Source organism: Nothoprocta perdicaria, unplaced genomic scaffold, assembly GCF_003342845.1.
Source record: "Nothoprocta perdicaria isolate Ctin4 unplaced genomic scaffold, notPer1 scaffold_75, whole genome shotgun sequence".
Taxonomy (NCBI): domain Eukaryota; kingdom Metazoa; phylum Chordata; class Aves; order Tinamiformes; family Tinamidae; genus Nothoprocta; species Nothoprocta perdicaria.
In genome coordinates this window covers 2,514,479-2,542,471 of record NW_020456032.1, presented here as the reverse complement: position 1 = coordinate 2,542,471, position 27,993 = coordinate 2,514,479, and the positions used below count along the sequence as shown (strand labels likewise).

The following is a 27,993-nucleotide window of genomic DNA, read 5'->3' as shown; positions in this document are numbered from 1 at the left end:
GTATTACCCCACAAACACAGCCTGTCCTCAGAATCTTCTCTACCCAACAAATTAAAAATTACTCAAAATCCACAATTGTTCATTTTATATGATGTGACAACAAAACTGCTGCACTAAGCTTGAAAATGCGTGTCCTAAAAATCCACTGACAATACTCTGACCAGTAAGAAGGCTGACTGAATTACATGTTTTTTCCCCTTCTGAAGCCAAACTCAGAAAAGTAAAAAACCTTCCAGAGCCCAAACAGTATTATATACTGGTCAAACTTCTTATTAATGGCTTTACAGAACAAGGACACTGATAAAACTCACTGAACTCCTCTTTTTGACCTACTCACAGCACACACACGTGCGGATACCTCATTACAAGTGATAATTTGCTTCGAAACCTTTTAAATATATGATTACTCTAAAAAGGGAGAAATTTCCCAGGCCAGGAGGCAACACAAGTTTCAGCGTAACTTAAGTAATCTCTGTTGTTGTTGTTTTTTCACTTTAACATTACCAGTTCTACTCAATATAACGCCTGCAGTCAATTGAAATTTAGTCTTGGAAAAGTTTCTGTCACATTTAGGCACCATAAGCTCCAACACGTTCTGACCTTGCAAGTGCAGCTTGCAACTCTTCCTCTTTCTTGGCCAGCTGGATCTTCAGCTCTTCAATCTGGGCTTGCAACTCAGCTATTTGGTCCTGCAGGTCTGTTGTTTCACCATCAAGTTTTCTCTTGGCTTTTTCTAATTCTTGACGGGTCTTTTCCTCCTTTTTCAATCGCTCTACATAAAATTAGAAAATTATATACTGGAAAATAATATAGTTTTAAAAAACACTGGATAAAATGTTTTTGCAAACATCTGTGCCACTTCAGAACTCCCAACAAGCAGATTTAGAAAGCCTTTGCACTCTAGAGAGCTTCTAGCAATTCTGTAGCTGACATATTCCTGCCTTAAGGTATTTCTTTATGCGAAAAGCATCCAGGTATCAGTGTCACAGCAGTAAAATTCATTTACTCTATCTGCCTGTTCTCTGATTGAGGCCGTTACTGCATTGCTTAGCAATTAGCTRATGACCAGGTGCACCGTCACAGAAAGGTTGTGCCAAACCACTAGTGCTTAGCATAGCATTACTACTATGCTAATACACTGTGCATCAACATAAATGTAAAATGTCAGATGTGTCATTCAATATTTTGTGGGTGAGCTATGCACAGATTTCTCCCGCAGCCTTTTTGAGCCTGCTATTTGATTTAGGTCTCTTCTGTATGGGAAAAGAGAGGCGTGTTCAAGAACCACTTTTTAGAGCCACCGAGGGCAATTTGGGATTTTCTAGGTAGTCTACACTAACAATGGTYTTCTTCTCTGAAAAGTTACTCACTCAGAAATAGAAATTTTTTCTTGAGTTACATTTCTGGAGAGTTTTAAGAGGCAAGTTTATTTTAAGAGCTTCTCTTGCAATTGAGAAAACTAATAGGAAACGGGATTGTGCAAATTTCAGGGCCTAAGTGTGCCAAGACCATAGGAGAGGAAGCTTAAAGGCATTTTGAACCATCTCCACGAGTAAATATCATTCTACTGTGCTTTACTAGTCAAAAAGATTGCATGCCTTATGTTTAAGCCTTAATTTCCAGTTCTAAGGCAAGCACATGGTCTCAGAACAGCACCATAACCAAACACATCTGACAARTATCTTCACCAGCACTAATGCTGACTTAAGCATACAAGTACTCAAGCATTATTTTCCAGGTAGTGAAGTTTACTAGTGCCCATTTTAAGGTGGAATTAAGGAATATTATTTTTGAAGAAAAGGTAGGGAAGATTCAAACAAAGAAGATTAAGCTCTGGTATTCTTCCAGAAGCACCTCTGCTTTGAAATATGATGCAAGACTGGCTGTAATACAGTAGATGAAAAACTATTTCCAAATTAGGGTGCAGAGAGAGACTTAGTCTTGCATTTGTGCAACTCTGGCTTGGCAATTTATTAGTGTTTTACAGCGGCTATTTTACAGACTTATTTTTTTTTAATAAATCAAGAAGAGTTTTATATAGGGCTGATTTAGCCTGTCACTACACAGTAAAACAGCCTTAAATAAATGGCCAAAGAAACTGGACTATTTTAGATAAACAATGCATTAAGAAAAGCAAACTGATTCAGACTTGCTTATTCAAAAAATTTGGAAGTCTAGTAAACAGCTAATAGCATTCTTTTAGAATTATGACATTCTTATGGGTTACAACAGAAAACTGAAGCAACTTTCCAAGAGACAAACATTTTGCCTTTTTACTAAGGAATATGTGCAACAACATACATTTTTGAAAAGTGTTTGTAAATGAAATGGATTCTTCAAGTCGAAAAACTACCAAGAAGTTAAGACCAAGTAACCAAGTCACACAAGTAAAGCAAATCTCATACAAAAATCTCAATTTTTGTAAACAACCAGCAAATAAGTGCTGTTAAGGTATCTGCATATTAAGGTACATCAGACTAAACTATGTAATTGCATTGATTGGAGTTAGCAATACATTTCTTTCCTATAACAAGTCTTCCAACTTGTTAACAGGCAAATTTAGTAAGATCAMACCTTCTAAATCAGTGATCATCATTTCTTGCTTATTCTTCAGTTTGGCCAAGTTTTTGGCTTTTTCTTCTTCTTCAGCCAGCTGAGAAGTGCACTCAGCAATTCGATCCTCCATCAGCTTCTTTTCCTAGTTAGGAGCAAAACAGGGAAGAGTAACAGTTAAAATACTATTCAGAGTCTTCAAGCAGCATGAATAACTAAATGTATGAAATACTATTAAAGCCATTGTATAGCATATTAAAACAGAATTTATTTCAAGYCATCATCAAAGGATTATTGGAAGAATAAAGATCCATTTGAACAGTATAAAAAAAATAAGATTTGTTTTCTAAGACTGAGTTTTGGAATTGAAYATCTGGGTGTGTTAAAACCCTTTAACACCCATCTAAAACCATTTCTGGAGGTCTGGGAAGTTTGAAAGCTGTCACTTTATGCTGCTATTCCTTGAGAGCAGAACCTCTACCACATATGCTGACCTCACCTTCAAAAATTTGGAATTTTGGTCCTCCAACAGTAGGATCTCTTCTTCCATCTTCTTGATTTTTGCTTCAGCTGTCACTTTTTCAAGCTGCAGCTTCTGCCGAGCTCCTTCCTCCTCATCAAGCTGCTCCTCTAGGTCCTAGAAACAGATAGGAACACGTGTGCTTTTATTGTTACCCATTTGTTGTTAACCTTTTCTTTTCTTTTGCTTATTAAAATGAAAAAAAAAAGTATTAGTTTGAAGAGACAGTTGTCCTGAGTGACACTAAAAATGCTTTCACTTTATTAGCCTCATATGTAGTATCCATGATCTGGTAATGGAATTTGGAGTCATGTGCTATACATGGAATTTTTTTAACTCTCATTCAGCTTTGGCAAGTACCTACAACCTGCTGTCTGGGAAACATACACTCATTCCTCTGCATCTTTCCTAATTTTGCAAATAAAATACACTACAGGGAGAAGAAAATCCCAATGGTGCATAATCCTAATGGCTTCTTGCATTGGAACAGGGCACCAGGTGTCACAATACTAGTGCTGAGGGCAAGAGGAGGCTGGTGCACATAGATATTCTGGTATTTGATCAAAGCACGTCACTGATGCCAGGGACTAGGAAGAGTTGCCACAGGCAGCAAGTCCCCAGTGAAGGGACTGAAGTGTATATCTCAATAGGTATGTTGGAATGGTCCAGAAGTTGACTGCATTAATTAGTAGCAGGAAGGCTGTAACATTTTGTGCTTCTATTCAGTCTTCAGTAAGATTCTGTGTATTATTAATAGCCACTTATTAAGTGGCATTAAGAAACTGCCGGATGTGTTTTTTTCCCTAAGTACTTTAAGTATTCTGAAAGACATTTCCATTCTGATGTATCCCCTCAAACAATAAAGATTTTTCAAGTCCATCTATTCAAAAGGAAATATCTACATTCTGTTTTTCAAAAAAAAAAAAAAAAAAAAAAAAAAAATTAGAGCAGATGAAGCTTCCTTTCTGCTTCATAAAAGTCAAGGAAGGAATATTCTTCACAATGTTCTCACCAAATTTAAGTGAAAAGGGAATAGTTCTGTTCCAGAAATGAGATCATCCCATGAGGCTGTTTATACAGGAAAACAAGTAAGCTACATGCAGTAATTTCCAGCTTCTGCCTACTCAAAAGAGTTTGCTGACATCAARCCTCTGTCTATATACGCTGTGGCTTACAATAGGCTTTTTTGACTTTTCTGCTTTTTTCTTCCCTCATCTGGTATCCCTGAAGACCACAGAGTGCTAAACACACTGAACACAGGAAGCAAAGAGAAACAATTTAGGTTGACTTTACTCCTTCCATGATACTAAAGGACTAWCTTCCTCCTGTTTGAGAGATGTTTGATCAGCTTTCAGTCCTTAGCAGTTCTSTTCACCTGCTTTTCCATTTCTAGTGTAACAAGAGACGTACCTGAATATGTCCCTGCATTTTCTTTTTCTCATTCTGCAGTATTTGGTTTCTCTCCTCTTCCTCCTCCACCCTTGACTCCAGATCATGAAGGATTTCTTCCAGCTCTTGTTTTTTGGCAGCCAGACGAGCCCTCATCTCCTCAGCTTCTGCAAAGAGCTCTGTCTCAGCCTGCAGCTGCTCTGCAAGAATGTTCTTTTCTTCTAAAAGCTGCCAATATCACACAAAAAGAAAAAAGTAAAATCTTTACTTTTCAAAGTTTCTTGGAGACATGACAACTATAAAGGTACCYGAAGACCAAGTTCTGCTTCAGTTTGAAACTGTGCTGAAGACCCCAAAATGAAAACTTTAATCAGAGAGCTTTATCAGCGGTCCAAAAGACTCCAGCTCTAAGAGAAGGGCTACAGTATYCCATTGTCCCCACACCTTAAAGAACAGATTTCACTGTGCCCACCCCATCTCCTCAGCTCTCCCAGGAGCAAAGAGATGAGGGAAACGACTCTTTCCAAGACTGTCCCTCGTCCCCATCCCTGCACAGGGACTGAATGCTGCCACAGGTACATGGGCAGAAGCTGGCAATCAAGCACAGTAACTCCAGAGACACTGCACTAAAATACACTATTGCTATGGCTGTGCTTACAGAGATCTTTCTCAAAAAAGACTTTCTCGCATAGGATGCAATGCAAAACACATTTCACATACTGAAAGCCAATCGTGGGCACAAACCTGTTGATGTTTCCTTTCCATTTCCTCAAGTTCTGCCTCCACTTTTGTTTGTTTTTCCTTCACCTTCATTAACTCCTCATCCTTGGCCTGAAGTTCCTCTTCCTGGCGAGTGACCTGAAGAAGAGGCTTCACCTGCAAAGAATTGAGACAGACAAGTGAAAAACCACATTCTACCTACTTGCAAGGGTCAAAGAAAGCAAGAGAACAAAACAAACCTTCGTGAAGACTCTCCACCACTGCCAGTGCCTAAGCTTTAAATACGCAGCACAATTCCTCTGCAGAATTTTCAGTGCACTCAGTTGTTGCTGTTTTTTTGCAAAGGCCCTGGAGACAGCGAAAAGCGTTTGCTCATATTAAATACAGCCTATCATATGTGTATTTGTGGTTTTAATTCTTAGCAAGTTAGTAGTTTTTAGTTTAGCAGGTAGGTTACCCTACATATAACACTTGCCAACCATAAATAGGGTTATTTTTAAGGTTCAGTGACTAGAATGATTTATGGGTGCTCACTCCTAATATTAAGGAMCAAGACAAGAGCTGGATTTACCATTTTCATAGCAATAACAACAAATGCTACTTGTTCTTACTATTAAGAGTCTTTTTATTCAAATAGATGTAAAAGAATGGAATGCAGACACTGAACTCTCCTTTAATGTCAGGAAAGCAATTTAACAGTAACTTTAAGATCCTCTGGTGAAGATTTTTTTGCAGCTAACAGTTATACTGTAAATAGCTACATATGTCAAAGGCAACATTAAGAAAATAAAATATGATTATGAAACAAAGGTACAAATTTACCTATTTAGTTTGGACACATCTACAGTTCATCAAATAACATTCTATCTTAACAAAAAAGACTCTTCTCAAATGAGAGTTCTGACACATAGTTCTCTATTAAGGACAATTAAAAGGACAATGAGGGGATCCACTCACAAAAGGACACCTACTTTCTAGCCAGGTATCCTCTACAGACTGCTTGGAAGAATATAATAATGTCTGTGATCTTCAGATCTCGTTCTTCTTCCAAGTGTGCCAGGACGCCAGCTCGGAAAAAGATCTTGCTCTGTCCAATTCTGTACAAGTTGGGGTCCAGTTCTAAGGCTCTGATCTAAACAGGAGATAAAAACATTGTTGTCACCCAAAGGACAATATTTTTATGTTTCAACTTTTTTGTTTTAAAAGTGTTTAGAGGTAAACTTACCATTCGCTCACATGCTTGCTTGCCATCCATAAAACCTTTTGGAATTGCATTGGGAGTAAGGATCTCGTACCTGTAAGTCAAAACAACAACAACAGCAACAAGTTTATACTCAAGCTACATCATTATAAACCCATAATAGTCACCAAGCAGGGTTAAGGAGATTCCCTAAAAAGTTTTTCCAGTAGGTCATTTTAGACTTTTTTCCCTTCTTCTCTCTTTAGAATAAATAAATCCACACATTTCATTAAAGCAACCAYGATGTGTTGTTTCCATGGCTTTTATTGCCCTTCTGTTATGTTACTCTCTTATCTTTTATGACCATTTTATTACCATTCTGTGACTCATTACCAAGGCTTATCACCTACTTTTGGCAAAACCTGCCTTTTTGTTTATTGCTTTTGAGAGTTTGGATTCTGTAGACCTGAAGCAGAATGCTCAGTAGCACTGAACAAGAAAATGAAAGGCCAAATGACAAGTAGTGTTTAAATGCTTCAATTCCAAGGCACTTCCTGAAGGCACTTCAAGAAACCTTTTGGATTTTRTTCTGTTGTGTGTTTCCCCCTCCTCCCGTCTTCAATCATTTAACAAAGAACTTCATCTCAGAATAAAAATGTAAAGGATTTCTTGCCGTTACCTCTGCCTAAATTCCTGGAACACTATCCTGTTTGGAAATCCTTGTCGACAAATCCTAATTCCTTCCAAAACCCCATTGCAACGAAGCTGATCTAGAACCAGATGTGGATCCAGTTTTCCTGCCTGAACAAACAAAACAAGCATTATTTACATACTCTCAATTTGTCTGCATGGGAAACTGCATTTTATTTTATTTTTTTTTCAGAATGTCCTCTCCGAAGTTAACTTTCTAAATAAGAGGATGCAAGTGGAAATACAGCATGTAAGCTTTGCAAAACCCAACTTCCAATTCTGGAAGGACACAAAAAAAAATCATGCAGAACTAAACATGCACACAGAAAGTCTTTTGAAGTAAAAGACAAGAGAGGTCTATAGCACATACCCTCTTCTCATGATTTGGAATGATGCAGCGGACAAAATTGGGATTAGTGTTTCGGAGGGTTGCCATCAGCTTGGTGAGTGATTCCTTGTACAGCTGCCCAACAGTACGAAACATGCCCTTCTTGGTCTTGTAGGCAGAGCCAAAAGCGGTCTCCGTTATTCCAGTAACCTGATCCAGACCCACGATACGATCCACTGGGAAGGATGAGAAAAAAACARAACAATTAAGTGGACCTTACTATTTGTTAGGTATAAAGATATATGGAAAGAGGAGCAGTAGTGCAGCAGCAAAAGCTTTGTGGAACAAATGACAGGAGGTGCCATCAGGAGGGCAAGGCAGTCAGCCATGTACTAGGGACACTGTGCAGAAGCAGTTGAACCAAAAGCCACAAACTTATACAGCAGAATAGGGGAGCTTTAGTAGATATGTACTAAAATATCCAGCTCTTTACTTGCAGTGCTGCATGACCAGTAAAGCCCTTGGCCTGAAGTAAAATTTACAAGATAGAAAACTGCCTGGAAACCAGCAATTATTTGCATACTTAGAATGATACATATTTCCAGGTTGGAAGTCAGGAATTAGAMATTCACTTAAAATGAAGAGTGAACTGATAACTATGTAGATTAAATATGAGTTGTGTTGAATATGAAAAAAATCAGAGGCTATTTACAGAAGTTTTAGTTTTGTTTCAGTGACAAAATGCCACAGTTTYGCTAATCTGCTATTTGGAATAATTATTTCAAATTGTGCATACACATATAAAGCCTCCTTGGGCAAAAGAGCAGTTTCAAAACAGGAGAACTGCACAGCAAAGTTGTCGTGAAGCATCAGAGAGATTAAGGGTTTATTATTATTATTTTCCTCATTTTTAGAACACAGCAAATATTTTGTGTAAGGATCTCTGTAGTTTCCTCTTCATAGCCTTGAATGTGATTCCATGTGCAATTAAACAGTTCTCAGAAGGAAAAAAATAAATAAATAAAAAAGCTCAACACCCTCATCATAAGAGCTGCTATTTCTTAGTACTGAGCAGATACACAACGTGTATTGGCTCTCCATGAAATCCAAGCTGGCCAGCCAGAAACAAGCAACTGTACAGACACATTATAATTGAAACTTGTAAAGATTTCAATTTGAGTCTTCAAGTTCAGTCAAACCAAAGCAAAAGGAATTCCACTTCACTGTCTGAATTAGCTTTGCACTTAAGAGTTAAGTGACTGTTCTATTTCATGCTCGCACCCAACTATCTTTCTTAGGTCTACCAAATTCAAACAGGGGTTGAATAACCATTTGTAGGTCTGCCATGCAGTAGAGAACAGCGTCCAGATCCGATATACRTATAATTTTAAGTGCAAGGGTCTAAGCTGCTTATTTATATTAGAACCCTAAGGGTTCATTCATACGAATGTATCCCACACATTTAGTTTAAAGAATAAAATGGGATAAAATCAGGTGAAATTTTACAGAGGTTGACTAAAACATTTTATGTGTATTAAAAACACGCATCCAACAAGACACCACCAATGACTAGACATCATCCAACTATCTAAGACAACATACGTTTTTTGGTGACGATGGTGAAGTTAATAGCGCATCTTTTCATTTTTCTCCCCAGTCCTCCAACTCATAATAAGGTTATTAATATTATAACAAGGAATATTAACATTGAATGTGACCTTTTCCTAAGGCATTGAATTTCCTAAGCAGACACTGAACAGCATGCCTGGACTATTACCCTTTGACTGAAGGCTTTGAACTCAAGCCCTTTTTAACCTAAGGAAACAAATGTCCTTTCCACAAGTGTGAAGTGTATCACAAGTAGTGGAGGACAAACCCACATAAAAATTGGATTGTTTGAAGGTACAAGCCCCATGTGATCACCAACACATTCCAAAGTTGGGGAGAGGAAAAAGGGACCGAGGAGAAAGCMGTGGGATCAAATATCTAAAGTGTCTTCAAAATCAATATTTCAAATAAGAAATGTTCTTAGTTCCTTTAAAAAAAAAGGCGTGCAGCTTCTTAAAGGCGAAATATAAATGTTGAAAGAGGCTTTCAAGTAAAAAACAATTCCAGGAATTTTGGAAGCAATTTATTTCACTTACTACTCCACTGAAACTGCAGCTCTCCTTCTAATTTTTATATATTCTTCACTTCTCCCCTAAAATACATCCACATTCCTAAACACTTCAGTTTTGTCAATGTTGGACTGCTGAAAGAAGCTTGACAATACTGAAAACTACCCGCATACCATCTCAAATACCTGCAGCTAGGGGAGTTATCATTACGAAGCAATTCTGCATCTGAACATGGAACTTGGAAGCAAGAAACCTTTTCATTTGCAATGCTTAAATGCAATGCATAAAATACAAATGCTATATGTATGCAGCAGCAACTGAATAGGTATGCACTCAGAAACATTTGCCTTGTGGAGGTATACCTAAATTTAGCATGAAATGAAAAGTTCATGCAAGCCTACGAGCAAAAATGGTTTTCCTGTAGATACAACAGCCCTGCCTTTTGGAGACCTACGATTTTTATACTCATTCACCTGGTGGATCATGAAGACCAGTAATATTGTCATAGAAACAGGCTCTCTGAATATTCTGTATCTCTAAGGCAGAGAAACAGTGAAAACAAAGACAGAAGAGCAGATACACAAGACACTTCAGTTAGTATACAGAACAGGTTTATAAATTGCAAGCAGATTTTATATTGTGCTACATAAGCAATAAGGTCACGACATATTCCATGCACATTTCAATCATCTCTGGAGGCAAGCTGGGATTATTTGCATTGAAATTCTAACTTCTATACCTGTATTCAAAAGGAAGGAACAGAAGCCCAATCAAAACTTTTGGGTTTATTTATTGCATGATATTTATTAAAGCTGTTCTCTCTAGCTGAACCAAGTAATTCGTATTAACTCAGTATTAATGTACAGCAACATCTATATCACAAGTTTGATTTCCTCCTGGAGTAAGAAACTGCACAATTAATTAAATCTCAATATAGTCTGTAATTAATACACTGTAAAAGAACATAAATAGAGGTAGATAATTCCCTGCTAAGTATTTTCTAGGTTATTGCTGTTTCTTGGAATATTATGGTAAAATGATGAGAAATACCTTAAGCTGATGTGCAAAGACACTAGCAGTATGCTGCTGAACAGGAGTAATCCAAGATTGGGTATGAATATGCAATATCTGTAAGCACTAATATGGCTCATCATGATAAATAATCGTGTTCAGATTCACAGAGGACAACATTTTATTTAGAGCAGCACCAGCACAGCTATTTCTGCTCAGGACTTCACCCCAGCAAGTCAAATTAAGAGTTTCGAGCATGATTCTCGAGATGACGTTTGACAGAGGGTAACAAGTAGTAAAGTGAAAACTAGTCCAAATAATGAACATGAAAAGCAGCTAATCAGAAATGGCACATGTGCACGGGGTCATGGGAGCAACCCAGCTCCCCTGTGGGCCTTTCAATGTTAAACAATAGAGAAAATGCTGTAGATATTTACAATTCAGGGCAGTGGGTGGTAGAAAACATGCACAAAATGAAAACAACAACAAAAAAATTTATCCAAAAATATTAGATCTATAGAGGCTGTATACTTAAGACACGATCTCTTACCATCCTTCCAAAGCTCTGCGACGAATTTGTCAGAAGACTGGTGCAAAAGTGTAGCCACATTGTCGTTCAGAGGGTCCATATTCTTCATCAACCACTCGTCTGCCTTGTAGTCTACCTATACGGCRGCAAAGTAGCACATGATCAAAGAGACTATCATCTTTAGTTTTCAATTTACTAGCTAAAAATCTTCAAAATCATGTTTGAATATATTCTCAGAACAGGTCAGAGTGCCACTAAAATAATTATTCTTTTGTAAGGGTAAATGAAAGATATTATTTTTAAAAAATCAGTAATTTGACTGTTTTCTTACAAGTAGCTGGTATACGTTTCCAATCTAGTGTTATGGCCAAAATGAGGCTTCACTATGAAGATGTAAAAACAACTCCAGTACCAAGACTCTAGTTAACTTTATCTAAATCATAGGACAGTGAATTAAGAATGTGCTGCAAGATGAATATTCTTAATTTGACTCCAACAGTTATACTTAAATAATTCATTCCATATTGAAAACAATGCTCTTAGCCTGACAAAAACAACACTGTGGTTTGCAAAAGCAGCACAGCTCAGCAGTTGAAAACACCAGTCTGCTGGCATGGATTCCATCCCAGCCTGAAACCAAGTCCTAAAACCTCTCAGGTCCAACTGGCATGTTTTTGCTTTAASCAGAGCGCCTTCTGTTTATTTTTAAATACCATTTTTGGAAGGAAAGCCAAATTTACGTGGTCCCACCATAAAAATAAAAAAAAAAATAAAATAAAAAAGCTATTTTATAAAGAGCACTTCACTTTCGAAGAAAAGATACTTTCTAATGGAAAACTGAAAAGCATGTTCTGGTTGCAGTAAGAAACACAGTATTTTGCCAATATGAGAAAATTGTTCACACAGTTCAACAGAAGTGCTCTTTAAAACAGTTGCTTCTCGGCAATAAGGCACCAAGTCATTTCTCTCCATGTTGTTTACTTAAAGGTTTTAATAAGTCCTTGTTTCACAGCTAAATACAGTAACTATGACAAGTTCACTCTTTCTAAATTACCCTTGTAACTGATGTAACAACAATATATTTTTGACTTTGCCAATTTTTGAATTTGCCATAATTCTGTGTTCTAATTGTAACCACTGACATTAATGAATAGAACACAATTGGCTTTAGTATTTTACACCAAAATTAAAGGTGTAATCCTTTAATCCAAAATTAAAGGATAGCTCTCAGCCACTAGCTCAGTCACATATATACAGAAAGTCATTATGTGAACTGGTGGAATTAAAGATTGTGGTATTGACTTAGCACAATTTCAAGTGGCCAAATATGCTATCAAGCTTGGAAACACACAAATTGACAACAGATTTCTTTCAACAAAATGTCTCCAAAAGCTCATCTGCAAGGTACACAGAAAATCTGACAAGAAAACTAAACACATCTGAAATAAAGCATTTGCCGAGTGTCCAATTAAGATTTTTTTCATCACTCCTGAATGTGCCCAAGAAAATACAAGAAGCCTCCCTTCCGGCACAAGTATTTCTAAATTTTGAAGTTAGAGCTTCATAACACTTTCCCAAAAGCAACATTTCTAAGCAAGGATGCAATGTTTAATCCTTACCTTCCCTGCATAGTGAATAATGCAGAAATCTGCTTTGTCCTTCAGCTGTCGTGGCTTCTGGAATTTGGAGTGGGTTCCCTGCTCTTGGACCAATTTTTCCACAAATGTCTTGTCAGTAGCTTTAGGGAACCAGCATTCTTCATCCAGTAAAGCTAACACACCAGGAGGATTTGCCTGAAATTCAATTTCATTAAATCTGTGTTAATATGCAAAACATAGTATTTCGGTATTTAATATTAAAACAAACAAACAAAATTACATTCAAAAGATCAGTGAATGCCAACCCAAGCAGCATCTAGACCAATTCCAATCTGATCTAAATTAAAAACAGCTTTAGGTGAGTCCAGTTAAAAGACAGACCTAATAACCAGTTCAAACAAGTTAATACCAGTATACATGGACCCAGCTGTAGCTGATCTGATCTACTGCAGCRGATCTGCTGGCAGTAGCTCTGCTGGAGCAGAGACTGAAATAGGGATCCTCCAGCATTCCCTATCCCCTGTTTCTGTGACACATACATACACAGCAACTCATCCATGTTTAGCTAACATTAGTAGCTAACATAATGCTTTAATGTGGGCTAAACTGAAGGCAATTACCCCTCCCAGCCACTCATTACTACTGAGGCAACCACTCAACCTGCCCTTGCCAAGCCCTGCACCAATTTCCAGCAGCAGCAGCAGCCAGACATTTAACAGGCTCAATTCAAACAGTCAGCAGAATTTTATGTGCTACCCCTCTCTCTCCCCATGTAATTTAGGCACTCCATTAAAAAGTTTGTTTATTCTTAAAAAGAAGCAGGGAATAAACGCCTGCATTTTACAGCTGCAGAATTGTTTGACAGGATCATTTTCCTTAGGGAAGACAGACTGAAGCACACAGTAAAGCACCAGTGAAATAGTTTATCATGATTTATACTTCAGAAGTTTCTTGTGAATGTGAAGTTTATACATATGAAGAGAGATGATTATATGGGTGCAGACTACATGGTTTCATTTATACTTACACTTATGATTTCATTTCTAGACCAGTTAGGAAGGTGTTGCTATTTGCTTTTCAAAAAGGCTGCAGTAATTTTATGCACTTTAGGATATCCCTCTGAATAATCTGAATATCTGTATACTGAAAAGATCTACAATTCTCTCCTCAGACTTTTCGGCAGAGATTTTATCTTCAAAGGAGAATTTACTGCAGTTTTACTGAAAGTCTTGGAAACCTTTTYCTAACTTTCACATTAAAGCTCCTGCATGCTATGGGTTAATATGAAGGTGACAGGACTAAAGACTTCATCAGTTACAGGTGAAAAAAAGTATAAGAATAGCAGCTTAACAGCTTTAGCTCAGCATTTCTACACACTAATATCAAGACATAAAATCCATTAAGCATCAAGGMTTTTTCTAATGTATGGTATTTTAGACTTGGGACTTGGGCTGTGACTTCTTGTGGCACAGACAGAAGACACAATTTTGAGCAAGTCTTAATACTTGCAAGCAAAGACAGACAGATAMATCACATCTCCTCTCCTCTGAGCATTATGAGCTCACAAACTTACAGGTCTTTCTATTAAGTCAATGCAAGGCTGCAGATCCAGTCCAAAATCAATGAAGTTCCACTCTATCCCCTCTCGCTGGTACTCCTCTTGCTCCAGGATAAACATTGTGTGGTTGAATAACTGCTGAAGCTTCTCATTGGTATAGTTAATGCAGAGTTGCTCAAAGGAGTTCAACTGCAAAATAACATCAGTTAGCATGWATAATGATGGAATCAATCACATATTTAGAAGAAAAAAAAAATCTGACTTTACACGGCAATTCCCTGAAATACTGCAACACATACCTTAAAGAAAACTGGCAAATGTTACTCAAAATCTCTTATATAACCTGCTATATGTAAAAAAAAAGCATAATAAATAGGAAAAAACCTCAGTGTTGTAGAACCAATGRAAAAGGTTTAGAGTGTGACTATTTGTCGCTGTAGCTTAGCGTATTAGAAGCGTTCATGTGCTACAGAGCACAACACCCTCTTGCAGCCTTGAAACATTTCTGTATTCAGTGGTTCTAGACCAAAAGCTAGGGCTGAATACACAGTAATAGGGAGAGAGGGAGAAAAAAAAAATCTAATTATTAATCTCTTAAAATACCTCAAAGATTTCAAATCCAGCAATATCCAGAATCCCAATGAAAGATGCTCCCTGTCGTTTGGTCCTGTCCAAAGCTTTATTAATGCGGTGAACAAGCCAGCGGAAGAGGCGTTCATAGGTGGCCTTTGCCAAGGCTTCCACTGCAAAGTCTGCCTGAAGAAAAAGAAAATCAAACCCATAAAGCTTATTTTTTCTGAAGAAGTCATCAAAAGGACTCTGATATGGATGTTATCAAACATAACTAAGCAAGAGAAGAAGATTAAGCCATTCATATCACTGAGGAACAAAAGCAAGCAGAAGGAACAGCATGCAATTTGATTAATGTTATGAAAACACGTTTTAAAATTGTTGGATAAAAATAAAAGCTCTCTGAACAYTTGATAGGTACAGCTGCATTAAAAGACAGCAGCAGCAGATCAAGGAAAAGGAAATATTTCTTCTATTGTATTATTGATTTTCACCATGTAACAGCAGTTACTAAGGACAGCGAGTTTAAACAAAGTTGGTGGCAGTCCCCACTGGTGGCAGCTAATCCCAACTCTCTATTAAAAGTTAGATGAAGTGAAACTCTATTAAGCCCCAGAGCTTACTTGTTCTTTGGTCTGGGCTTTCTGAACATAGTCTCGGCCAACTTTGATGCGTGGTGTCAGGATGGCGCGAGTGAACTCCATCACGTTCATCCCCAGTAGATGGCAGAGCTTCTGTGCAACTGGAAATAAAGGAATAAAACACAAGTTCTTAAACTCTCACCTCTTCCCAGTAACTAACAACAGTGGGGAAAACAAGCTACAAACAAAGGGGAGTAAGKGSCAGCTTAAAAGCTTTAACAGTCATWCAAAAACAAGGGCAGGGAGAGGCCCTTCTGTTGGGTGGACAACAGCCCTGCTCCATCACACAGGCAGCAAGGTTTGGGTAAACATTTATAGAAATGCACTGCTCAATCTGCTTCAAGTGGGGAAAGTACCAGATTTCATAAAACCACAGGGAGGTCACACAGCGGACTAGCGGCCACRAGCGTTCATTTTGGCATTTTGATCCAGCATGTTCATTTTTAACCTTTCCAGAAAAAAAAAAGGTTTAAAAAATAAGTATGACCATGCGTGAATATGTCACCTCCGGTACCATCAAGTGGTACAATAAGCTGTGCTTTCATCAGGCAGCTAAACCACTATAATTCTATGGACATTCCCATTAGAGAATATATCAAATCACTATTTAAATGATTTAAAGCACCCATTTCTAACATTTTGTTTAGAATAGCACCACGAACAGTTGCTCAGGTTCTTTAGATGGCACAAATTGTGCCAGTTTTGTGTCAGTTATTTAGAATAACATATTACGCACACTGTCTTTACACATTCCTCCTGCATCAATCCCTTTTCCTAATACACTTTCCGATAGGTAAGGCGTTCATGACTGCAGATTTCTAAAAATGAGAGTGACGCCAAAGATATTTTTAGGTCTGGTAAGTGCTGCCCTTTAGCAGGAAGCCCTCCACACCAGAGCTGGTTTTAACTCCTGCTACGTCGTAGCTCTTTCGTTTGCTGGCTGAAAGGCACAATGCTGTTTTCACAAATTAGCCTTGAGAAACAGATCCCARCATCAACATGTAGAAGCACCTGTGCTGGTACTGAAAATACTTGCTGCTCACGTCTGAGACACTCTGGCCATGTGTTGCTTAGAAGGGCTCATGAAGCAGACCACAACTTCATCAGTGAAATTGGGGTACCCTCATAAGCTCTGCACTGATTTCATTTTAGCTGCACAGAAGCACTTCTGTGCTTTGAGTATAAACTTACCTATTGGCACGTGTAAAACCCACAACATTAGGTGGCTAGTACTAGGATCTTAGATACACGCATGGAAGTTGAGAGTACCAAGTATGTGAATGTGAAACAAGCTATAGACAAGAGAATTAGGCGGCGTGTGGGCAGCAGGTCCTGTGCATGGCAATTCTTACAGGCCTTCACACTGAATCAATTTTATAACCTTATTTTCTAAGGCAGCATTTAAACTCTGAGTTTAAATCAGAATCAGAGAGCTAAATTAAAATCTTCAGAGTGTGTTCTTTGTGAAGGAACAAACTTTTCCAAAAGCTGATCTCACAGCTGTTGTCATATCAGTTAAGATATTAACTGATAAATTAAGCCGTAGTCACCTGCCACTACTTCAGAAATCAGATTTTTCTACACACTGCATGCTTGTGTTCAGACATTTCACTATGCAAGTTGTGCTTGGCTTCAGAATTCTTATCTTTGGCAAGAAAACTGCTCTCAAGAACCAAAGCAAACAAATGGACTGAAGCATGCACATTTTCCTAGTGCTTATGTCTTTGCAGATAAGCAGTAAGCAAGACTCCAGCTGAAATATTTGTTCGAAGCTTAGAACCAATGCAAACAGCATAAATTGTGGTGATAGCTATTTAATTTCTGTCTGCATTAAGAGAACGGAAGACAAGAGAGTTTAAATATTTGCCTGTTGGCTACTTCTGTCGCAAGCACAGTCTTATTTGGCATGAATCTTTACCAAGGAAGCATAGAAGACTGCTCTATACTTTCAAAGATATGAACTAAAACAATAGGAAGAAAACTACCATGTATGTTATAGTAAGTCATGCAAATGTTATCAACTTACCAGTATTTTCTGGCATGGAAGCTTGATCAGTATTTCTCTCCTTCTTAAAGGAAATATTTCCAAATTGTAGCACTGAAGACACCACTTTCAGCATGGCTGTGTTTAAAAAAAAATGAATAAATGCTATAATGACTTTTACTCCAAATCTTAAGCATGAATTCACAAAGGAAATAAAGTTTATACCATGCTTTTTAGGCAAATGGCTTTATTAGCGTTGTCTTATGTTAAGCAAGTGTTTGCTGCAGGCTGACAAGACATCAAAATATTAAATTTGGTGACAGTAGATTAGCAAGTATGTGTGGTTGCCCAAGAGACAAGGAAGAACACTTAGAAATTCAGAAAGTTTCATAACTTACATAATATTTCCTCATGTGAAAATCCCATAATATGCATGGCTTCCATAGTCTCCTGAAAGTTGTCCTTGTCTTGTTGCCCAGGAATGGGGATGTAGCCATTAGATAAAAATCTGTAATTGTTAAATCCCTCAAGCAGCAAGTCAGCTATGTTGTGGAAGGGGAGAAAAACAAAGAAAAACTAAAGAAATACTGTTCACACTCAAMTGGATTAAGTTTTCACTAAGCAACAAACTAGAGTTTGCTAAATAAGTCGCTTAAATGAAAGAGCTAGGAGACATTATATCAGCTTAGTAATTTATTCTTCTGAAATGCTGGAGATAGGCGCATTCCTTAAAAGCTAAAGCTGYGCTCACAGAATCCCCATCTGTAGCTGCCTACATTAGCTCTTTAATGGAGTAAGCCTACAAACAGAGCAGTACCTAACTCTGATCTGACCTAATCTCAAATCCCTATCTGGATTGGCCAAACAACCATCTAGATTGAGAAGTAATAGGCAGAAGACAGTTGGAYGCTGGTGATAACCACATCAAGGATGCTCGACACAAGCTTATCTAATATTGGAGGCAAAAGCACTGAAACACTTCTCAGATGTCTGGATCTTCAAATAGTTGCACTTATCAGAACGTAACAGGAGTTAACGAGGAAAAAGGGGGAAGATAATCGATGCAGTACTGCTAGGCTGAGGAAARCCTCAGGATTTCATTATTTCTTGGCAAATGGGCTGTTTTTCTACCCAGTTTGAGAGCATGGTGCAGAACGAGTCTGGTTGTGGCTTCTTTGTTGCTGATCAACTGAGAGTCCAGCAGCTTCAAGGCACTGATCCCAGAGACAGGGTACAAGACAGGCTGCCCAGGTTGGACTTGACCAGGCAGGAGCCATTTGGTCAACACACAACATTTGCTTGACAACCCACTTCATACAACATAGAACACCTGGCTTTCTCCTCACCTTTGAAAACTTACTATTCCAAGAGCAAAGAATGGTTCAAATTGCAGTGTGTTAGCCCCAAAACGAGCAAATCCTGGATGCAGAAGCAGTAGATTTATAGAAGAAGCAACTTACACTTCAGGTGTTCTCCTGCTCCAGCTAGCAGTTGATAGAAGATATGAAATGTCCGTTCATCTTTAGCCTGACGAACGGCACGAGACTTCTCCAACAAGTCTGATTATAACTCGTCAAGGATTTTTTTTTTAAATGAACAAAAAATAAAACAACACCATGGGCCAAAGCAAGCTATATCATTACTTAAGGATCAGAGACACTTTCATGGTTACAACAAGATTTGGTCCTATATGACCATCTATGAACTATGAAATTATATTAATAACTATGCTTAACTTTTAATAAAAAAGTCTTAACATTATAACATGTTTTGAGCAAATACAAGTCTTCTGTAGCCTTCTAGGAAATTATTTTGTGACAGTCCTAAATATGTACTGCAGCTAAAATTAATCAAGCAGTTTAAAACATAGAGTGAAAGGTTAACTGTGGCACTAGTGGTTTGTGATTAATACTCATGTGATACCGAAACTTCTGGATTTCACATATTTTTTATGACCATCCTACTGCTACTCAGGACACACGGTGAAAAGMCTAGAAATTAAGTGTATGTATAAGCACATCTATATACACATCTGTATATACACATGTACACACRTGCACTGTATTTCTAGTATGATCAAGCAACTTCAGCAAATTCAGTAGATTTTGGGAGTGCCAAGCTTTATGATATYGGATTTCTAAGAGTAAGGCAGCATGCTGACTTTGTGGTATTTGATTGAAAGAATGGAAGGCGTAGATGTTGTTAAAGGAATCTAAAAAAATATATTCGTTTTTTCAATGCATTCCAATGAATTCAAGAGTCAAGAAGAAAATCCGTAAACTTGCACTGCTTAAGTAGGATACATGTCTCAATGTTGGCCCCAACAATGTAACCAGTAACATCGAAGTTAATCCTAATAAACTTGCCCTGCAAAGAAAATAGATTTTTTGCATTACTTTTTTTTATTAAGATTAAACTCTCCAAGTGAAAACAGCGCTGAGTGCACATTTCACATTCAAATACAATATTTTCCACTCAATGCCCTCAGCTGTCATGTCAAAGGAACATGCTATTCTGCAAACAGTTTCTAAARCTCAAAAAATACTTATTCTAGGTATATCTGTAATCCAGCTTTATGAAAGATGATTTTTTTCCTAAAAGAGAAACAGACAAAGTGATCTCTAAGGCTGATAAGACCACGGAAATGCTGAGATGTTGACCGCACAGGTTTCTATAAAGCAAGAGCATCTTTAGGCATCATTACCTCTGTTTCCATTGCTTCCAGTTTCTCTACTTCTCCATCTACATAGGAGCAGGTTTGAGGGATTAGGAAGTTTCACAGCAATTTGCCACCACCTACTTAAATACTGGGAGCTGCATGAAGGCACCTGCTAACGTGWTCCGTGGAGGTCATCCCAAAGCTGTTCTTGCAGTCAGTACCCAAATCCTCTCACAACTGTCTCACATCCTCTCACATCTGGCAGCTAAGAGCTATTACTATATTAAAACAAACTCCTATTTGACAAATCCATTTAGCTCAGGGTCTGTTCTTTTAGTCTCCATTAGAGATGAACATCCTGTCCATGAACAGGTAGAGTATATGTGTTCTAACGTGGGTTTGAGCTAGTAAAAGTTTTTGGCATGTACTGTCATGCTACCACAGTCCTTTTGAGTCGTTCTGATTTCTTTCGACCAAAYCCTGCTCTTCTGCCCTGATAAAATATGTTTATTAAGTCACAGAAAGACTCACGTGCAAAAGACTTACCAAGCTTTACCACTGATTCGAGGGAAAGGCAGAACCTACCAGCCTCACCTGGACTTCGATTCCAAGCAAAACAACCACTCTGAGACTGCCAATTTATGTACTCAACCCCCCCGAAACTATTTGTCCGAGTTTTAAGCGTCCTGCTGGAACTTCTTACATTGGCTTCAGTGGTTCAACATTGCTTAATCTGCAGTTTGCTTGGAAAGCCCCTGGCACCAGTCTGATTACTAGGAGAAACGGGGCTTCTTTTCACATATTAACTGTCAAGAATCTTGAACTCAAGATTTCTGAGTAGGAAGTCACAGAATCCTCTATGCTGAATTTAAAAAACTTTCAAACTTAGCTTACTTATAAAAAGTATAAACTAAAGCTTTATATGCTTTTTGTTCTTTAACAATTCCCTCCAACACCACAATTCYGTAACTGAAACAAAGCACAAAGTGACTTTTTTTCAATGTTTAGTCAACAGACAAGACACACGGTGCATGTGTCCGCACTGGGATATCAAGGACAGCGTATGACAAATTTCCCTACCCTGAATGGTAACACAGAATCTTCTCTTAGGCCATTGCTTGAAGTCGTCAGTGTCACCATATGAAAACTGAAGCATTATGTACAGGCTTGTCAGTGGCTTTTTCTAACTTTTTTCAGAACCACTTTACTCTGTTTCACCCTTAAAAGTTACTTAATTTCCGCTATCAAGTTACCAATTCCATGAATAAAGTGGAGAGGAAATATAGTCACTAAAAAGGCTGACACCCTTCAAGTCTACACTASAGAAGACACTTATCTAGTTCATCTTCTTAAAAGCAGATCATTAATTTATCCATTTAGCTAGAACTCATCAATCTTACTATGATTCTTTATATTATTACAGATAAACAGTTTGTTTTTCACAGCAGAGATTTGTTTACACTGCTGCTATTGTGCTGAACTACAGGCTCTTGTAAAGCCGCATAGGAAAGAAAGCAGCAGTTAGTTTTGGATTATGATCCTCCAAAGACCTCTTCCTTATCTGCTGCAAACTAAGCAGTCTTTACCTCCTGAAATACAAAGAGAACACTGCATTTTGCAGAAAAAAAAAAAGTTAACATTAGCCTTCTTATAGTCCTAGCCAATAGGATTAGGAGTTAGGGAAGATGCTGGTCTCTTCATGCTGCGTAGTAAAGATTGTCAAGCCTGCATGGGCTTAGTAAAGCATTTCTGAATTTGTGGGAGGATTTTTTTTTTAAGTCAGATTTTAAAATACTTGTTATTAGAGGTTTTTTTTTTACTTTTTTTTTTCCCTTAATAAAGACGACACCATCTGGAGTACATTATACATGTTCCTTTATAAAAACAGAGCTGGAGCCATCTGACTGATTAGGCTCACGATGGCAATGCAGACTTCAACATAATACAGAACAGATGCTAACTTCTTTCAGGAAAAAAAAAAAAGTATCTTCATTAAATTAGCACAGTCTTTGATGGATTCAAGGGACAGAGCAAAGCAGAAATACTGGACAGTGCAACCTGCTGACATTACAAATCCTATACCCTGTGTATGTAAGCATCAATCATGACTGTAAATAATAAGGCTGTAAAATTAGACTTGCATTTCTACAGTGCTTTCCTTTCCCGATTTATAGGGATTATGTGAAGGATTTAGCTGTACAGCTTTCCAGAGTCCTCACTGTCTGAACTAAGTTCACCCACGTAAGTTCAAGGAAATACTGAAATGTCAAAGCAGCCAACAACCTTTCATTCCTCCTGTAAATTCAGTTTAGGTTTGTCTCCTTGTGTTTTTAACAGGGAAAAATTTGCCAACTCCTCTACAGGTTTAAAACATCTTTTCCCTGAAATAGGAGGTGGCTTTTTCTTAAAGGAAATTTTAAAAAGACTCCATCTAGATGCCATAGCTCTTCACATCTCTCACAGTTCCCTGGCAATCTGTGCATGCCAGCCAGTGTAGCTTTGTGGCAGTTATGTGTGTTATACTCCAAATGCTGCTATTAATTCAAGGATGGATGAAATCAGAGACCAGACAAAATTAAAGCAAGCTTTGCCAAAAGCCACTTAGGACACATCTTCAGTGACGATACCACAATGCAGAAACTGCTACAAAAGAAATTGAATTCATGGGGGGAAAGGAACAAAGCAAGTTTCCAGTATCAGCTAGATTAAAAAATGGCACTTATCATAAACATCAATCCAGATCTATAAGCTCTGAAGAGAAAAGAAGTCACTCACAAAACGGGAGGAGTTGTCATTTTTCACTGTCTTTGCATTCCCAAAGGATTCCAGAATGGGATTTGCCTGAAGAAGCTGACGCTCCAGTTCCCCCTGAAAGCCACACAAACAGAGAAGTCAATCAACATAAACACAGTGCATATGTTATTAAGGTTCTTATATTTCACTTCTTGCTGATAGTCATTTTATTGTGGTTGTGGTAGGGATGGTCTCCTCCAATTGAGTGGAAAATACACATACACATATGTAGCTATACGTATTTTAAACACGCATGCACAGAGCAGTGACTGAATATAACTGAAGTAGTGCTGAAAAACCAATAAACTTGGAAAAAAACTCATATTTAGGGCAAATGAAATTAGACACAGACTTCAAGTTCTTTATTGGGAAAAGCTAATTTAACTGTGTAACTGAGGTTTCAGTTCAAGGTTATTCATAAATCACTTCTACAGTGACCTGACAGTGCAGTATTTTGGAGTTGTTTTTTTCTATTTACCTTGAAATCTGTAAGGTGTTAATTTTAAAATAGCCAGATATCCCTATCATTTTAACGTACTTGAGATGAAGTGAATGACTCTAATAATCATGTCAGAACAGCCTAATGGGAATGGAGAAACACCGAAGAGAAACCCAGGCTGCCCACACAGGCCAGCATGGTTATTGCTTTTTTTAAAATGTTCCCTTAAGTTCAAGCCAATGGATGCACAAATCAAATAAACCACTTATCGTAAGGAAATTGCACAACAAGCCGTACGATTGCTGCTTAAAAGGAGGTCTGGCTCACACAAAAGTCTGTGCTGCTTCCACGAGCCCAGGAGGCAAGAACATGGGAAAACATGATCCTGTTTTCCTGCTCTGAATGATGGCTTAAATAAAAAGGTGAAGCTGCAAGTCTCTGAAGTGAAGTCAAACCAAACCAAAACAAGAAACACACAAAAAGAAGAAACAACGTCGTGTTCCTAATTCTGCTTTTTCCAATTATTTACAGCATAGATGAATAAAAGCCCAGGAAGGAACAATCAAGAAAGGAAACACAATCTTTTAAGACTTCCACATGAGCTCACGTATTACACAGGAATTCAGGAAAACTCTCAGTGAACACCTGAAAGAGGCTTTCAGTCATGGAYTGGAATATATTTCCAGTTCATTCTCTATGGCTGTTCACTCTCTAACATAACCTCAGGTTATCTGTTCAAAACATAGTTTACTTCCAAATATATTCCCTTTTGAACTACACAGTCTCTGAATTYTAAAGTAATTAAAAATAATCCAAATATATAAATATATATAAAATATATAAGCCTATATATAAACAAAAATCTGTCTCAGCCCAGATGAAGCTAAGCACTGCTCAAGCCACAGTGTCTAAATGTGGTGTTAGGTGTGCCAACTTTACAGTTCTCATGAGTCATTTAAAYTGATGAAGACAATCCCCCACTGCAGAAGAACTAGATCACTATCACAGCCACCACATGCATGCGTGCGATTTATATTCTAAAGCTTTTCTGCAAAACACATCAGGGAGTAGAAGAGCACTTGGTCACAGTATGCTTCCCATTCCCTTCTTCCAGACCCCGCTATCCCGGTTCCTGGTAAGAGTCAAGGTTTGAAAAACTGGAGCTTGCTCACCCTGCTCTGCACAGCTTGGAATAAGCCACATTATGTATGCCAAGCACAGCGAGCATTTCACATCCTACATTTCCAATTCTAGCTTTTCTAGAAAAGAACAGAAGCAGAGAATTGCAGCTGAGCAAGCCTCTCTGCTTCTTCTGCACAAGGAGACTTTGCCATCATCGCCGAGAGAGTAAACCTCTCCCAAAATACATGACTTCCTGATTAAAAAGACAGTATAAGTATTAAAATGGATTTTAGATAAGTTACTCTATATTCAAAACAATTATTGTTTTTATAAGTATTTTGGAAAGAGAGRGAATTTGGCTTATGGACATACCTCCTACATAGGTATCTAAGGAGAACTTGGAAAAAGCAGTATCTAAACACTGTGGAAAAAATGAAGTCATGCACTACATCATGCAGGGCCACATGGAGAGGAGAGATGGTTGTCCCAGTTTCAGAAAAACGAGCATCCCAGTGGCATGGGACTGCACGAGGCAAGTGGGGAGCCACACGTTACTCACATGCAACAGGCATCGCTTTATAGCTCAGAATGACATTGAGACAAACGTGAATGATTGTGGTTGGTGCAATAGTGACAGTTCTGCATCCATTGACACCTTTAAAGTGTTCARCCTTGGTATGTTAATTCTAAGCAACAATAGGCTCAAACTAATCATCAATCTATTTCTGGAGAAGTATTGTAGTTAAAAGAACCCTGAGAATTGACASCAGTTTGCAGGGAGGGAGAATGAGGTTAGATATTAAGAATGTCTGTAAACTGTGAAAATGAGATCACGGGCTTAGACGCACAACTGGGTGATGGACGTTTAATGAGTTACTGGAGCATCACAACCGCCTCGTGACTGTTCTTTGCCAYCAAAACACAAGATTTAAAGTTTATTGCAACTTTAAATACGCAAGTTTATTTGCATTACGTCCAGGCTTGCAGAAGATGGACCCAACTGGCACRACTGACTTGTGGCTACTTCTTAAGTTTCCAGACTCAAGCTACATCCTACGGTATGTTTGAGACACTGTCTTTAAGAGCTTGTGCCCAGGCACAAATGAGAAAATATCAATCCCGGTGGCAAAATTGAATAGATGCCATGTTGCTTAGTCCTTTTATCTTAAAAAATGTCAGGAAACAACAGATTTCAGAGGACTAGCTGCTTTAACTTAAGGTTATCTTAGCAGCTGTAAGAACACTCAGACAAAACCACATGTTGCTTGGAACACGGTGGTTTCCTCTTGATCTGTTTCATTTCTTCACTACTTTGTTTAATATTAACAACATGCTCAGCATGCTCTCAACAGCCATTAACCAGCATGAAAGACAAGGGAACAGCACTAAGGAACATGCAAGTGCTTTGCAGCACTAAGGAACATGCAATCTGCTGCTAGTTCACCCTCTTCACCAAAGTTGGTGAAACTTTACTATATTTCTTAGCTTTATACCTGTACGAGCTTGCCCACATGCTACAAATACAGGCAAACTGCCAGAAAATAGAAAAATAAATCTCCAAGTTCACCTACATAACTTTAGAAGCATAAAGAAAAGCACTTGCCTGATGCTTCACGGGTTTAGGTGATTCGGGCTGTCCGTTGCAAACAAACAAACGTGTATGTTAGTAGGTGAGCACACGAGCTGTGAGGTACATCTCCACGTATTAATGTGAGCAGGTTTACTACAACCACRTACTTACTGCACAGAAACCGATTTTAGGTAATTCTAGAAGGYTATTCACTTGCCATTGCATGCACAAGAGGCTAAAACCTGTGTTTAGGCACAGAACTAATTCCAGATGAAAAAGAAGGTGAGAGAGGAACCTGAGTAGGGAAGGAAAAGGGCAATGGTGGGATCAGCTTTGCATAGTTCTGCCAAGCAATAGTATAATTAGCTGTGCACCACTTTCCATAGTTTTGACAAGCAATTAAAAAACAAAAAAAAAAGTTCATTACATCTAATTAATTGAACTCTAATGCACTGAACTACCATTAAATAGTTTTGGCTTTTTTTTTTTCCATAGCCTTAGTCACTGCAAGGGTCAGTATTACTCAATAATCTAATAGGTTATGAAAGAACCTAAGGAAAGAATTCCTTAAGTATAAGGCTTTCTTTCTATACTGTACATTTCAAGTACTTAGCAAGATAATAGCGACAACCTCAAGATAAATGCTTTATTTCTTAAAAGTGACCTTCCAGACACGAGGCAACAAAGTCTTAAGAAATTGGAAGACATTTAAACTCTGCCAGGAAGAAGGGGGGGGAAAAAATCGAATATGACTATCATATAAAAAGAAAAATCAGCTTTGCACAGTGTCTGCAGAAACAGAATGACACAGAATCACAGAACATTTAAGGTTGGAAGGGACCTCTAGAGATCATCTAGTCCAACCTTCCCACTCAAGCAGGCGCACCCAGAGCACGAGGCACAGGGCGGCATCCAGGCGGGTTTTGAAGACCTCCAGAGAAGGAGACTCCACAACCTCCCTGGGCAGCCTGTGCCAGGGCTCTGTCATCCTCACAGTGAAGAAGTTCCTCCTCACCTGGAGATGGAACTGCCTGTGTTGCAGTTTGCACCCATTACCCTTGTCCTGTCACTGGCCACCACTGAGAAGAGCTTGGTCTCTTCCTCCCTACATTCTCCCTTCGTGAACTTACACATTTCATTCTCCTCCCTCATTCCCACAAAGGAGGCCTGCAGGCTAAGCAGTCTGCAAGAAGCCTCCTGGTTCTCCACCCACTTGCTTGATTTGCCCCAAGCCTTCTCCAGCCACACTAGCCTCTTGCCCACATTTACCAGCAATCTGCCCTTGTTCTCTTGTTATTCTGAACATCCATTTTTGTTTTCCACTGCTTCATAAACCAACACAAGACTGTTGGTGGTGTTACACACAGCCTCAGAGCATGGGAGAGTTAGTATGAACAACAGGCAGCAGCATGGGGTCATTTTTGGTAGGAGATCCCTGAGCTGAAACAGGTTGATGGTCTTATAAGGGTAGTCCACCACGGTGAGCAACAGGTAAGGCACAATTGTGTGGAAAGATTGTTCTCATTTACTTGCAAAATTTGTTATAGCCTCCCCCTCCCCTTCCCCTTTTTTTTTTTTTAGAGCTCAAATTCATTGAATGTGAAGCTGAAGTTTTCAAAGGTGTAAACACACTAGTCCTGGCAAGGGTTCAGTCCCACTTTCATCCCACTTTACATCTTCAGATGAACCAAGTCTTGTCACTAAGTGAGGGGTATATCTCCCTCCCCTCCCTTATGTGGCTTCAGAAATGCTAGGCTGTGKCCCAAGATGGAGAGATTGTTAGTCCCACCTAGCTCGGCCAGGTCCCATGACTTTTAATGCTTCTCTTTGTGTCTGCGTTTTTTGTTTTAAACCATCACCATCTACTGMCACTTCATAGTGCCGTTTCCAAAGCAATATATTTGAGAGTTTTCCATTTCATACAGAAAATAAGACAGCGTGTGGTTGTCTCTATATGGCTACAATGTGTTAGCTCCATTTCCCACCGGACTTCTGCAGTAGTGTCGCMTGCCAAGACTCGCT

At 38.5% G+C, this 27,993-nt stretch overlaps 1 protein-coding gene across 1 annotated transcript in view; it reads right to left on the bottom strand.

Moving 5' to 3' along the window:
• Nucleotides 1-27,993, bottom strand: part of MYH10 (myosin heavy chain 10) — a 73,226-nt gene that overhangs the window by 13,880 nt on the left and 31,353 nt on the right. The window contains exons 6-27 of the mRNA XM_026051440.1: nucleotides 26,005-26,034; nucleotides 22,823-22,915; nucleotides 19,692-19,755; nucleotides 18,849-18,947; nucleotides 17,787-17,930; nucleotides 17,431-17,526; nucleotides 15,387-15,505; nucleotides 14,797-14,949; nucleotides 14,209-14,382; nucleotides 12,657-12,830; nucleotides 11,059-11,173; nucleotides 9,971-10,033; nucleotides 7,423-7,616; nucleotides 7,042-7,163; nucleotides 6,408-6,477; nucleotides 6,154-6,314; nucleotides 5,422-5,530; nucleotides 5,207-5,338; nucleotides 4,484-4,690; nucleotides 3,053-3,190; nucleotides 2,575-2,698; nucleotides 601-772 (exon numbers count right to left, since the gene is read on the bottom strand). Coding sequence (XP_025907225.1) covers nucleotides 601-772; nucleotides 2,575-2,698; nucleotides 3,053-3,190; nucleotides 4,484-4,690; nucleotides 5,207-5,338; nucleotides 5,422-5,530; nucleotides 6,154-6,314; nucleotides 6,408-6,477; nucleotides 7,042-7,163; nucleotides 7,423-7,616; nucleotides 9,971-10,033; nucleotides 11,059-11,173; nucleotides 12,657-12,830; nucleotides 14,209-14,382; nucleotides 14,797-14,949; nucleotides 15,387-15,505; nucleotides 17,431-17,526; nucleotides 17,787-17,930; nucleotides 18,849-18,947; nucleotides 19,692-19,755; nucleotides 22,823-22,915; nucleotides 26,005-26,034 — 2,753 coding nt within the window. The remainder of the gene's footprint in view (nucleotides 1-600; nucleotides 773-2,574; nucleotides 2,699-3,052; nucleotides 3,191-4,483; nucleotides 4,691-5,206; nucleotides 5,339-5,421; nucleotides 5,531-6,153; nucleotides 6,315-6,407; nucleotides 6,478-7,041; nucleotides 7,164-7,422; nucleotides 7,617-9,970; nucleotides 10,034-11,058; nucleotides 11,174-12,656; nucleotides 12,831-14,208; nucleotides 14,383-14,796; nucleotides 14,950-15,386; nucleotides 15,506-17,430; nucleotides 17,527-17,786; nucleotides 17,931-18,848; nucleotides 18,948-19,691; nucleotides 19,756-22,822; nucleotides 22,916-26,004; nucleotides 26,035-27,993) is intronic.